This window comes from Leiobunum rupestre, chromosome 5, assembly GCF_980474605.1.
Source record: "Leiobunum rupestre chromosome 5, qqLeiRupe1.1.hap1, whole genome shotgun sequence".
In the NCBI taxonomy this organism is placed as follows: Eukaryota; Metazoa; Arthropoda; class Arachnida; order Opiliones; family Sclerosomatidae; genus Leiobunum; species Leiobunum rupestre.
The window spans coordinates 40,543,711-40,557,258 of NC_143388.1; the positions used below are offsets into that span (position 1 = coordinate 40,543,711).

General features: G+C 36.1%; 1 protein-coding gene and 1 long non-coding RNA gene across 2 annotated transcripts; both read left to right on the top strand.

Annotated features, from left to right (window-relative positions):
* The first annotated feature begins 1,084 nt into the window (after positions 1 to 1,084).
* On the top strand, positions 1,085 to 1,942 carry LOC149944496 (uncharacterized). The gene has a single exon (XM_090176371.1). The coding sequence runs from the start codon at positions 1,085 to 1,087 to the stop codon at positions 1,940 to 1,942; it is 858 nt and encodes a 285-aa protein (XP_090032497.1).
* A 5,607-nt stretch (positions 1,943 to 7,549) lies between these two features.
* On the top strand, positions 7,550 to 7,993 carry LOC149944497 (uncharacterized). Its single transcript, XR_016480956.1, has 3 exons — positions 7,550 to 7,593; positions 7,657 to 7,773; positions 7,840 to 7,993. It is a non-coding gene; the product is annotated as an uncharacterized LOC149944497 (long non-coding RNA).
* Positions 7,994 to 13,548: the final 5,555 nt, after the last annotated feature.

A 13,548-nucleotide genomic window follows, 5' to 3' on the forward strand; every position in this document is an offset into this window, starting at 1 on the left:
CACAGCTCGACCGAAGAATTGAGAACTCGCTCACCGATCCAAACGAATGGAAAAAGGAAACAACCGCGATAAAAATGTAATCGCAAAGTCCAACCGAAAGGCGAAACAAATCGACGCCGCAGCGGTAGCCGCCCACAACCAAACTTCTAGCCATCTTGCTACCCAAATGACCAACTAAGCAACGGGAGTCTCCACCCTCGTTTCCGCAACGAAATTACCTAGGATCACGATGCCGAAGTTCAGTGGTGACAGAACTATATGGACTAGTTTCTGCAGTCAGTTTACAGCTTCAGCGGATGATAACCAAACTTTACCCAAAATATAAAAATTCACGTATTTGGCATCTTACTTGGAGGGGAGGATGCTAACATTCTTAACTTAATGTAGGGAAGTTGCTAAAGACCTTTTCACACGAGCCAACTTTTTAAATCAAAATGTTGAGTCAGCAAAAATGGATCAGTGATCCATTTTTTTCTCGCGTACATTTTTGGTGGATCAACTCATCGAACTTTTATTCACACGAACCAACTAGTTGACTCAACTCAAGTTGACTAATCTAGTTGGATCAAAAAGCTGGCTCGTGTGAAAAGGCCTTAACTCTTATGAAAAAGGACGTAGAGGATAGAGAAGTAGCAGAGATGTTAGGTAAGGCCCAGACCGCCCATGGGGAAAAATCAAATAGTGACAGAAATCACAAGGAAAAAAGCAATAACGTAGAAAAATACAAACCCTTGATATCGGCTTCCGCGTTAACCGTTTCGGGAAATAGTGGTATGGAACAAAACGTCTATTGTAAAGCAAAAACCCACCCGTCCGTCCACTGTACTAACGATTCGCTGGAGGACAAGCGGAAAATGATAAGAGAGGCAAATACATGTTATAATTGTCTTAAATGTAGACACCATTCGGGAAATTGTCCGTCAACCCTGAAAACGTGTAGGAAGTGTAACAGTTCTAATCAAAATTACGTAGTCTGTTCTCAGAACTCCGCTAATTAAAAAAAAACATTAAATTAAAAACAAACACTGACCCAAAGACGGAAAGGAAGGAATGGGAAGAGGTGGGCAATTGAGGGTCAGAAAAAATGGCTATGCAAGTGTCAGTAACAAATCAAGCAGCTTGCGGTACGACTGTTTTACTGCAAACTGCCCAGGCTATCGCTATTAATCCCGAAAACAACGAAAATAAAATCCCCATACGATGTTTGCTTGACGGGGGCAGTCAATTGTCCTTCGTTCAGGAAAATGTCTCTAAGATGTTAAATCTGCCCGTAGTTGGGAAAACTCCGCTGTCCGTGTACAGCGTCGGAAATAAAAATGCCCCTGAAGTAACACGTAGGATAGTAAAGTTGACCGTGCAAAATGTAAAAAATTCGAACGAAGCTGTAGATATTCAGGCGGTGGAAGTTCCCTTCATCTGTAAAGCGCTATCAAAATCTAAATGTAATGAAATCGAAGATTATCTCAAAAATAAGGAATTACAAGTAGCTGACGAAACAAATAATATAAACATCAATGTCGGACTATTGATTGGAGGCGACAACTACTGGGAATTCGCGACTGGCGATGTTGCCCGATTCGGTAAAAATACTGTAGCGCTAAAGACTAGGTTAGGGTGGGCTATAACTTGGCTTATAACTATAGACACCACTGGGACAGTGAGCTATGCGTCGTTCCACGTTAGTTTAGACGGGTGCGAGGTAATCAAAACCCTAAGGGGCTTCTGGGAGTTAGAATCCATTGGCATAAAAGGGGGAAACGAAAATGCTCTAACTAATCAAGAATTCGTCGAACTCTGTCAAATTCCAAGGGGGAAGGTACCAGGTGTGTCTCCATGGTTAACGGAAAAAGAGAAGCTACCCGATAATTTAGGGGTCGTCACAAAACGAATGGATTCCTTAATCCGAAAATTCACGCGAGAGGGCGAATTCTTAAAGGAATAGAGAAAGGTGCTCCAGGAGCAGTTATATTTGGGCATTATTGAGGAAGTTCCTTTATACGAAATAAATTAAAATATTTGTTATTACATGCCTCACCTGGTGGTAAAACTTGAATATAGCGCCACCACAAAATTTAGGATCGTATTTGACGCCTCGTCTCATGCCGAGGGGGCTTTGTCGTTAAACGATTGTCTATATCCGGGTCCCAACTTCAATCCAGATTTGTTAAAGTTAATACTTAGATTTATAAAGCACAAAATAGCCCTATCGGCGGACGTCGAGAAGGCATTTTTGATGGTAGGTCTCTCGAAAAACGACAAAGAATTTACAAGATTCTTGTGGATAAAAATTAAACACGGAAAAATAGAACAAAATTCGTATAGAGCTTTTAGGATGGTAAGGTTGCCCTTTGGTATAACTTCTAGCCCCTTCCTTCTAGTCATAATAATCAAACGCATTGCAAAAACTTTGGAAATTTCTGACCCAACGGTTTAGGATATTTTATAAACGACATCTACATAGATAACGTAGTGAGAGTCCCGAAGAAGCCTATGAAATTTCCTCCAAACTATACAATATAACAGTGTTGGGCATTAATCAATTAAATTTTCAATCTATTAATTATTTGACTAAAACATTATTGCAATTAAATTAATTGTAACTAAGCGATTATTTGCACATTGCAATTAATTTAATTGCAATTAAAATATTTACAATTAAAACATTAATTGCAATTAATTTAATTGCAATTAAAATATTTACAATTAAAACATTAATTGCACGTTGCTTTTATTGAAAGACCTATTATGTCAATTTTGATAATATTCATTTTTTTATTATTATCTTTGTGTGTCGTTCATATTTCTTTAGTTTGTCGAATGTAACTATAAACTAGCAAAAGTTACAAGTCGCGACGTGTTTGTTTGTTTTGTAGGCGGTTGGCACGGCACGCGGTGCAAAGGGTACTTGCCTTTCGCTCCAGATAGGCCAGATAAAATTTAAGGATACCGCACACTCCAATTGGACAACTAGAGCAAAATGGCGCTCAATCAAGATCGCGCCTAGCGGCCCTCTTAAACAAATTAAGAAGTGTTGGTGATTCATCGCAATTTATTGAACGCTAATTGGGCAAAAATAAAGAGAGCAGTAAAATACTTCTTCATAAAGCATATAGTTAACATAATTATGATAGAAGCAAACATTAAAATCCTGTATGGACAGCACCTCTCTACTACGTAGCTTTTTTTGCTTCAGTTAAATCATTCTGCGTCATTTTGTCTTTAAATATCAATATAAAATCACCCTAAAAACTGAACCGGATTAACACTAATGGGGGCCCTGTGCCAAGTATAATTTGGGGCCCTTATTTTTCGACTTTTACAATGCCTAAACGCAAAACACTAAAAGAATAGGTACATTAGTTCTGAAAACGTTGTAGGGTCACGTCACATGGTTACTTTCCATCGATCTTACAAAGTCCGTAGCGCGCGCATTTGTTTATGAACGTGGCTCGCGCAAAATTGCAAGAGTTTCTTTCGTCTAAGAAATTAGGAATTAGTCCACGCAACACCTCCGAGGCTCTGAATAAGCCCCAACCTCAGAGGCCACTAAGTTAGCCCCAACTTCGGGGGCCCTGTACCATAGCAACCTTGACACATACCTTAATACGGCTATGCCTCCGCCCAATTTTTTTTCGGCATCAAAGTTCCTAAAGTAGCCCAATTTGGCGGGAAATGGCCCATCTGGCAACTCTGGTTCGCTCCCACTTACTACGCTACGCATTTTCCATCGCACTACACATTGGTTCGGACGCCACTCTCCAGTCCGCGCCCTTTACAGTAATCTGTTTTATTTCTTAGTGTTTAATCAAATGTATTAAAAGATTGAAAATTGATTAGTTGTTACTTGTGAAAAGTCACAATTAATAATTGGTTGGTTTTTAATTGTGACTACAGTATATAACAATTAATCAATTGTTAATCGTGAGTTTTCACAATCACACTTAATTAATTGTTAATTTTTATAGTTGTGATTAACAATTTATTAAATGTTAATTGTTAATTGTGAAAAGTCACGATTAACAATTGGTTAGTTTTTAATTGCGACTACAGTATATAACAATTAATAAATTTTCAATCGTGAGTTTTCACAATTACAATTAATTAATTGTTAATTTTTATAGCCGTGATTAACAATTAATTAATTGTTAAGTTTTAGTTGCCCCAGCAATTAAAATTTGCCCAACACTGCAATACAATGGCCGACGCGGAAATGCGCTTGAGGCAATGGGGAACAAACTCCCAGGAACTAAGAGAAATGTGGGGGGAAAGTTGGAGAAGCTTAGGACCCGTTACGATTTTGGCGGGAATGAAAACGTGGAAAATCAAAATGTGTTAGGCCTAATGTGGGATCCTTGAGCGATCATTTTTCTTTTAATCTCTCAAAACTGATAGATTATTTCATAAATTCCAAAAACACGAAAAGGTTTGTCTTGAGTTCGGTGTCGCAAATCTTCGACGTCATGGGGGTATTAAGTCCGTTTACGATACGGGCGAAACTGTTATTTCAAGGACTGTGGGAAAAGGGGCTAGGGTGGGATGAAGAACTGCCAACAGAGCTGGGAAAATCGTCCGAAGAATGGTGTGAAGAAATGGCGTCCCTCCGAAACATAACTTTCCCCAGGTACTATCTGAACAAAATCGAAGACGATATTGAAAAAATAGAAGCACGCTTTCTGTGACGCGAGCGCCAAAGCGTACGCGGCTACAATTTACCTAAGGGTAACTAACCAGTTGGGGAAAATAAAAATAGTACTAGTTATGGCAAAAACACGTGTGGCCCCGCTTAAAAGACTATCGCTACCCAGGCTAGAGCTGATGGCATGCCTATTAGGAGCGCGCTTGGTAGAATATACAAAGGAGCTATTCCAAGAAAAAATAACTAACACGGTCTTATGGACCGACTCGACGATTGCCCTACATTGGATAAGGGGGGCCGCGAAGGTGTGGAAACCCTTCGTTTCTAACCGAGTAAAAGAAATCCAAGGACGTACGAACCCCCAAAATTGGCGCCACTGCCCCGGAAAAAGTAAGTTAAAAGGAACCACCTATGGACTGCATTGTAAAGGATTATATAATTAGCGAATAAGTAGATTAGTCCATTATGAAAAGGGATAATAAAGCTAAACCCTAAGCAAATTTGAAGAAATTTAAAAACTTACTAATAGCTCGTACCGATAGGTCTGCGAGCAAACAAAAAGACGCGAAACTCGGACCAAATAGATCTTCGAGGGAAAAACTAAATTAAATTAAATAGCCAGAAATTCCAACGGTTGACCGGTTTCGTCCAATTTAGGACTAGTCAGTACCGTGCGGGAAATCTGGCTCGCGACTATCCCACGCAGCGCCTCTCGTGGTGAGATCACGCGTAACTTGGTTAAAAGTTTTTACCCGCCCCCATTGAAATTAATGTAAAGTTGGTGATAATTCCACTGACAATTTTTCAGTTTATATGAACTAAAATATAAGATAAAATCGTCTTGAAAAATCCTTTATTGCTTTATAACGTTCAAAAATAATATTTTTAACGCGCCATATAGATAATCGAACATCTGCTCGTCTAGGTAAAGTTTGCGTTGTCAACGCGCGTATTAGAAAGCAAAATGAGATTTTAGTAAGTAGGTTGTAATTCGGAAAGATATTAATACTTTTCGCGAATTTTGTCATCAGTCAATTATAAATATGACAAATAAGTTTCAGGGTTTATTTAAAAGCTAGTTTCATAACTTTTCATCCATTGGTTCGTTCACAATGTATCTTTAAAGTAGACGAAAATTTGAAGGCGGTGACTCTTGCCCAGCCAGGGTCGTAGCTAGGGCTGGGCGGCCGGGGCGGCCGCCCCGGGCACCGTGCCCGCGATAGGGTATAGGGGCGCCAAAATTGGTCCATATTATTATATTAGGGGGCGCCAAAATTGCAGCTCGCCCCTGGCGCCATTTTCTCTAGCTACGGCCCTGTGCCCAGCCTTAAGCCTCGGCTTAATCTACCGCGTATTTTGAAACTCAAAAACCCGAGTACTATCTTTAATTGATGGCGAATGCTAATTGTAATACGAGACAAATAACGAAATACGTGGGATTTTTGGCGTTAAATGGACTTAGAACGTATTTCGTTATTTGTTTCTTATTACAAGGAGCGTTCGGGCAGAGATAATAAATACGCTTACGCTTTAGGAGATGTGAAACTCGTTTCCAAAACCCGAACATCCTAAAAAGGGGGAAAGCAGCAACTGACTGCAGCGCCACTTTTTTTGACGGCAAGGGAGAAAGCGAGTAGGCGGCGAAGTAAAAGCGTAAAACCTCGTGGTCACTTATTTTTCTTCTTAGTTTTCTCGAAATCCTGTTATAAATTTAAATTAAATGTAGCTCCAATAATGGGTCCAGTTCGGTGCGCAGTGCCGACTTGTTTTAATGTTAAAACCGATTCGGTATCTTTTTTTAGATTTCCTAAAGACGAAGAACGGTAATACTAATATATGAACTTAAGCCTAAGCCTTTGGTTAAAAAACTTATTTTCTAATTTTTTTATAGATCAAATGAATGGGTTAAAATCTTAAATAGGAAAGATTTGTTTAGCAAATCCACCAAACAACTTTACGATTCGTACAAAATATGTGCAAAACATTTTGATGACACTCAATACATGAATTTAGAAACAAGGAATAAACTTGTACCCAACGCACTACCAAGTTTATTTTCTTGTAAATTTCAAAATCTTCGTGATATTGGTGTTAATACACCAAAAATTCAATTATTTACAAAGAACACTAGTAAGTAATAATTTTAAATACCTTTACCTTTTTAACTAATTACATAATATCAACAAAGGCGAAAGTGAAACAATTGGAAAACAACCCTTGAATATATCAGATTTAGGTAGTTTTTTATTTGTTTTTCAAAATGTTCTGTACGGTTTGTAATTATTAATTTAAATTGTTAGGTCACTTTGAAAGTGAAAAAAATGTTATTGATTCAAAGAAAAACAGATCACCGAGAACTCTTTTCAATGTCAGATACAAGTCTAATGGTATGTTTCATTTATAATTTATTGTTTTTGTTAAGGTTAAAATTAAAACTATGTAAATTTCCGTACGTTATATCACTGTTTAAATAATTATTCACAATAGATATATTAAGTTATTATATCTTCTAATTAGAGAATGTTTTTATATAAACAATTAGCTTTCAACTTTTCTTAATATGTACCAACTTGTATTTTTAATTTACTTAATTGGCTGCTAAGATATAATTTAATTAAAAATTGAAGCTCAAAAGTTATAAATCGCTTTGGTTTAATAAATTCAGTTGGTACGATTTTATTCGATACTGCATGAAGCTAAAGGAAATATCGGATTTTTCTTGTTCTAAATGTTCACCTTAAATTATGTTAATAGTTTTTCTCAATTTATTCCACCAGTTCCAAGAAAGGTATTGTCACCATATGAAAATGTTTCATTTTCAAACTCTGATTCTGGTAGGTTTCATCTTTTAACGTGTGGTGTATTTTTCAATTTCTGAAATTTTGTTTCAGGTATATTTTTGGGCGAAACCTATATTGATTCACCTAGGTCCACTAAAAGAAAAGATGATAATTTTGGTACAGAATGTTTTCTCATATTATTAAAGTTTTTATTTTACCTTTTTTAACTATTAGATAAAGTTGCAGGTTTATCAAACGCTCGTAGAATAAAACCGAACCTTAAGAGGAGACTTCTTTTTCCCGAAATTTCAGAGACTCCCATCAAAAAATGTACACAAAAGAAATTGCAAGACAGCGGTATGTTTAAAAAAAATTTAAAAGAAAGGTTTTCGCTTATTTTAAATATAAATGTATTTGCATTAGGTACAACTACAAACATTGAAATTAAACGTGCAAGGAAATCATTGGATACTACTGACATACCACTAAGGGTTAGTGAGATATTTCATGGTATGTATTGGGAAATAGTAATAAATTAAATTTATGATTCAGTGGAGTCACAAGCTGGGTGTGATCAGCACCAGGTGTCACCCCTAGAGAGAGTTCCTAGCCTTGGCGAAGGACTTGGGTACCTGTCTGTTCCAGTCCTATATATATGGCGAGTACGAGTAAGTACTCGAACTTGCAATTTTAGTATCTGCACACCACTATATGTTCACATACAATTAAGGAGGGGAATGTGTTCACAGGCTACGCCACTGGTGTGAATTAGTAATTTAAACTTAAATTTAAATTATTTTCACATTTAATTCGTACTTCTAATTTAGTTTTCTCTAAATTGGTATTACATTATAAGTATATTTGGTGATATAAATTAATTACTTTTTAACAATTTAAGGTCAACAACTCTTGTGGTGTAGCCAGAAACCCTCAAAGGAAATTTCACACTTTGGAAAATACCTAAGAGGGTCAAAGCTATGTCAAAAAAATTCCTTATTTTAAAAATAAAATGTATTTTAGGTGCAGCTACAAACGTTGAAGTTAATGAATCCAATTCCATTGTCGCTGACACATTGCTCATTGAAGAATCTTGTTGCAAAAAACAAGAAAGGAAATTTCAAATAAAGCAGGATAAATTAATGAAAATCATTAACAGTCAAAGGCTAAAACTGTATCGTCGGGAAAAGCATATTCAGAATTTAAAAAGAAAACTGGATGCAGTAAAGAATGTAAAACACCACGATTCTGGTGAAAAATTGGAAAAATTAAATTCTCTTGCAAAGGCCCTTGTGGAGTCAGATTTAAAACTTCAAAATAGGAAAAAAAGAGGACGCCGTTATTCCACGACAATCAAAACTATAGCACTATCGCTATATTATCATAGCCCTCAAGCTTATAGACAAGTTTCGACAATGTTTTGCCTACCAACTAAAAGATCATTACAAGCTTGGTTAGCTCAAAATGAAATTCGGCCTGGATTTGATGAGATAGTGTTCAACTTGCTAAAAATGAAATTCGAAAACAAAAGCTCAGATGAAAAGCTGTGTGTACTAGCTCTTGATGAAATCAGCCTGACAGAAACATTGACGTATGACCAACCAAACGACGAAATAGAAGGTTTTGAAAATTTTGGCACTCTGGGAAAAACAAGAAGAGTAGCAAATCAAGCGCTTGTTTTTATGGTAAAAGGTTTAAAATTTAGTTGGAAACAACCCCTTGGCTATTTTTTTGCACGTGACTCTTGCCCAGCTGAGCAGCAAAAAGAACTTTTGTATGAGTGCGTCCAAAAACTGAATGACATTGGTCTAAAAGTAAAGGTCGTAGTCTGCGATCAGGGAACCAACAACAGAAAAATGTTCAAGCTAATGGGGATACGGGAAGAGATGCCGTATTTTTTGTCACCAACAAAAGAAAAAATATTTGCAATGTTTGACCCTCCTCATCTTCTCAAAAGTGTCAGGAATAATTTGAGCAAGTATGTCATTTTAACCAATGGGGGTCCAGTAAAATGGGAACATTTGTTAAAGCTCTACAACTTAGAGACAGCTCAAGGAAAATTTAAACTTGCTCCTAAATTGACAAAGAAACATTTGCATTTAACGAACTTTTCCAAAATGAGGGTGCCATTGGCTTCACAGTTGCTCAGTAGAACCGTTGCCAGTGCGATGTATACATATACATCACAGAATCACTTGAAATTCGATGCTGTATTCACAGCAGAGTTTATCGAGAGAATGAATGATTTGTTCGTCCTATTTAATTGCAGAACTGCCAATTTTAATGCTTCCCTTTTAAAAAATACTCCGTGTAAAGGCCCAATGACCAATAAATCTCCTCATTTGGAAACCTTGGACGATGCTTTGATCTGGTTGAATTCATGGAACTTTAAAGGCTGTCGATACAAAACCCTTCCTTGCGTGGAGGGGTGGAAGTTATCAATTCAGTCATTAAAAGCCCTCTGGGAAGATTTAAAGACCAATTATGGATTTAAATTCCTCCTTACAGGAAAAATGAACCAAGATTTTCTTGAGAACTTTTTTGGGGTAATTCGACAAAAAGGTGGGAACAGAGATCACCCGTCACCACAATTCTTCAGAAAGGCATATGGAAGTGCAAGCCTAAATCACTTACTAAAACCAACTGCAAAGTCCAATTGCATAGCAGATTTGGATAAAATAATACTAGATATTGATTCAACAAAAGCTAACAAAAATGTTCGAGTAACGGATCTCTCACTCAGTGAATCAGTACTAATAGAGTACGAAGATGCAGAAACAGCTTTTCAAAAAGAATTTGAAATAACTGGATGTAATAATGATGACAACAATTCAGTTTGCTATATTGCAGGTTACATATTAAAAAAATGTTTTGAAAACCAAAACCATTTGGAATGCAATTCGTGCAAAAAACAACTACTGCGCTTGCACTCAAATTACTCGCACGAAGATACTTTCATTTCATTCAAAACCTACAGTAGTACAACTGTGGATCAAATCACCAGACCAAGTATTCCATTTCTGGATTTTATTGAAGACCTTAATGAAAAATTTGATTCGTTATTTCCCAAAATTTTCCATATGAAAAACATTAGGGAACGCGTTATTCGGAACTTTAATATTGATATAGCTATACTAAATTGGTTTCACCCACAAGAAGAAAAGTGTTCGTTGCTTATGGACTACATAATCAAATACTATGTTAGGTTTAGTATATTTGCGGCACTAAAAAAAATTAATGACAACATTAGCACTAACAAGAAAGAAGAACGAATTGATCGAAAAGCTATTAAAGTTGGTCACAGTGCAAAATAAAAAACAATAAAAATAGGTGTTAAACTTAAAAGATAATATGAAAAAAAATTAAAATCCTATCCCACATTTAAATGTTTTAAGTAAAACATGATTTTAATATTTTTTTGTTAAATGTTTTAATGCATAAATATGATAAAGATGATAGTGTGATTAAAATCTGTTCCTATTTTAAATAACATTAGTGTTAAAAATTAAATCCTATCCCACAATTAAATGTTTTAAGTAAAATATGATTTTAATATTTTTTTGTTAAATGTTTTAATGCATAAAGGTGATAGTGAGATTAAAATCTGTTCCTATTTTAAATAACATTAGTATTAAAGAAAGCAAAAGATTTGTAATACTGAGTGACATTCGCTCATTTTCAACTTTTCATTTTGGGAAAAAATCCTTTTTATTTGCATATTTGTTTTCGTAGTTAAATGTTCCTGATCAAAATTATAGCAATTTGTGATTAATTAAATAATTAATACCCAATAGTCCTTGTTCCTATTTTGATGATATTAAAATGAATAAAAAATAAAAAATTTAAATACTGAGTGAATTTGTTATTTTCACATTTCCTATTTGCATATTTTAATAATTAAAGTTAGTCAAAAATCATAACACCTCAAGATTAAATTAAAAGCTATAATAGTCATTAGATTTTATTTAAATTATAATATTTTATTTTATATAATATTTATATTATATTACAAACAATATATACAGTTAATATAATATAATTATAAAATAGTTTATATAATTAATATGAAATAATTCAATATAAATAATATAATATTTATATTGTAATTTTTATAATAGTATAAAAATTTCATTATTCGTATTTAGCCTATGGTCTATTCCAACAGTTCTGCATGGTTTGTGTATTTTTCAGTTATTTAGTCTGTGGAATACTGAAGCTTACACCCTGGCCGCCACGAGCGCTAGAGCTCGCAAGGGGGGAAGCAAGTGATAAACCTGTTCGGCTCTCTTAACGTTAGAAGTATAGCGAGTTTCACATCTCCTAAAGCGTAAGCGTATTTATTATCTCTGGTTCGGGTTTGTCCGTTTGAAAATACGCGGCAGATTGAACCGAGGCTTAGTACTGGGCAAGATTCACTGCCTTCTTAGATTAACAAGCTGCCTTTCATTTGCTTTCTAATATGCGGGTTGACAACGCAAACTTTACCTAGACGAGCAGATGTTCGATTATCTACATGGCGCGGGAAAAATATTAATTTTGAATGTTATACAGCGATAAACGATTTTTCAATACGATTGTATATTACCATTAAGTTCATATAAACGGGGAAAATAATCAGTGGAATATTTCTTAGTTCATTTGGTAGGTTAATTAACGTTTAATTATCGCCAACTTTACATTATTTTCAATGAGGGCGGGTAAAACCTTTTAACCAAGTTACACGTGAGCTCGCCCGTAGAGGCGCTGCGCGTCAATCGCCCGTACTCTATAACACCGAAAAGAAAAACTAAGCCTAAACATTAATGACCTAATCTACTTATTCGCTAATTTTTTTATCCTTTACAATGCAGTCCTTAGGTGGTTCCTTTTAACTTAACATTGCGTATATACTTATCTCCACCACCCTCCCCCTATTCGGCTTTCCGTTGCTACGCAACTCGTTTTAATTTTTTTAATGTTTGGGCTTAGTTTCTCTATTCGGTGTTATAGTCGCGAGCCAGATTTCCGGCACGGTACTGACGAGTACCAAATAGGACGAAACCGGTCTACCGTTGGAATTTCTGGCTATTTAATTTAATTTAATTTAGTTTTTCACTCGAAGATCTATTTGGTCCGAGATTCGCGCCTTTTTGTCCGCTCGAAGACCTATCGGTACGAGCTATTAGTAAGTTTTTAAATTTCTTCAAATTTCTTTAGGGTTTATCTTTATTGTCCCTTTTCGTAACGGACTTATATACTTATTCGCTAATTTTTTCTTCCGGAGAAAGTAACCCAGCTGATCTTCCTACAAGGGGCTTAAAAGCGGAAGATCTGAGGGAAAGTCAAATTGGGTGGGAGGGACCCGCGTTCCTCAAAAATCCCACCTCCGAGTGGCCCAGTACCCCGGCGGACATAAAAGAGAATTCCGTCAATAACGAAAGGAGAAAGGTTTCGTTACACGTGCAGTGTCGAGAACCCAAAGTCATTCAAGACGTAATTGACTTAAATCGTTCCAGCAAAATTGATAGGCCTATCAGAGTCACGGCCCGTATTTTAAGAATGTTTCAAAACAAAAGAAAACCAACAAAAATAACTGGGGAATTAACGGCGGAAGAATTGGGGTCCGCGGATGATTTATGGGTCAAACACACGCAAAAATTGGCTTACTCTGAAGAAATTGAGAATCTGACAAAAAATAGGCCTAGCGAAATGAGATCAAAAATAGCAACTCTCAAACCTTTCCTATACGATAGGGCTTGCTGCGCGCCGGCGGCCGACTAGGAGAATCTGATTTAACTTACGGGGAAAAACACCCAGTCATTCTAAATTCGAACGAACGATTAGCCTCCCTCTAGATGGAAAGCAGTCATAACAAGTTGGCAAGCCAAAATATACCTCTCCTCGGAAGAATTGTCCCTAGCGGTATTAATTTTTCGAGATGACTCTTAAAGATATATCTCCGCAATTCCGAGTTATTTACTAAAAACGTAATCCCGGTTCAATCCCGCCCGGTATAAAATTTTAATTATAATTAAAATAATTGAGACGAAACAACCGAGTATAATTTATTCAGAATATTATAAATTAAGTAGTTACAACAGCGAGTTAGACGTACTAAAACAATGCACAATTGAATTTAACCCTATTTACGGTACA

Bases quoted from the DNA above. Each gene is read 5' to 3' on its own strand.
- LOC149944496 (XM_090176371.1), top strand. From the start codon at position 1,085: ATGGCTATGCAAGTGTCAGTAACAAATCAAGCAGCTTGCGGTACGACT.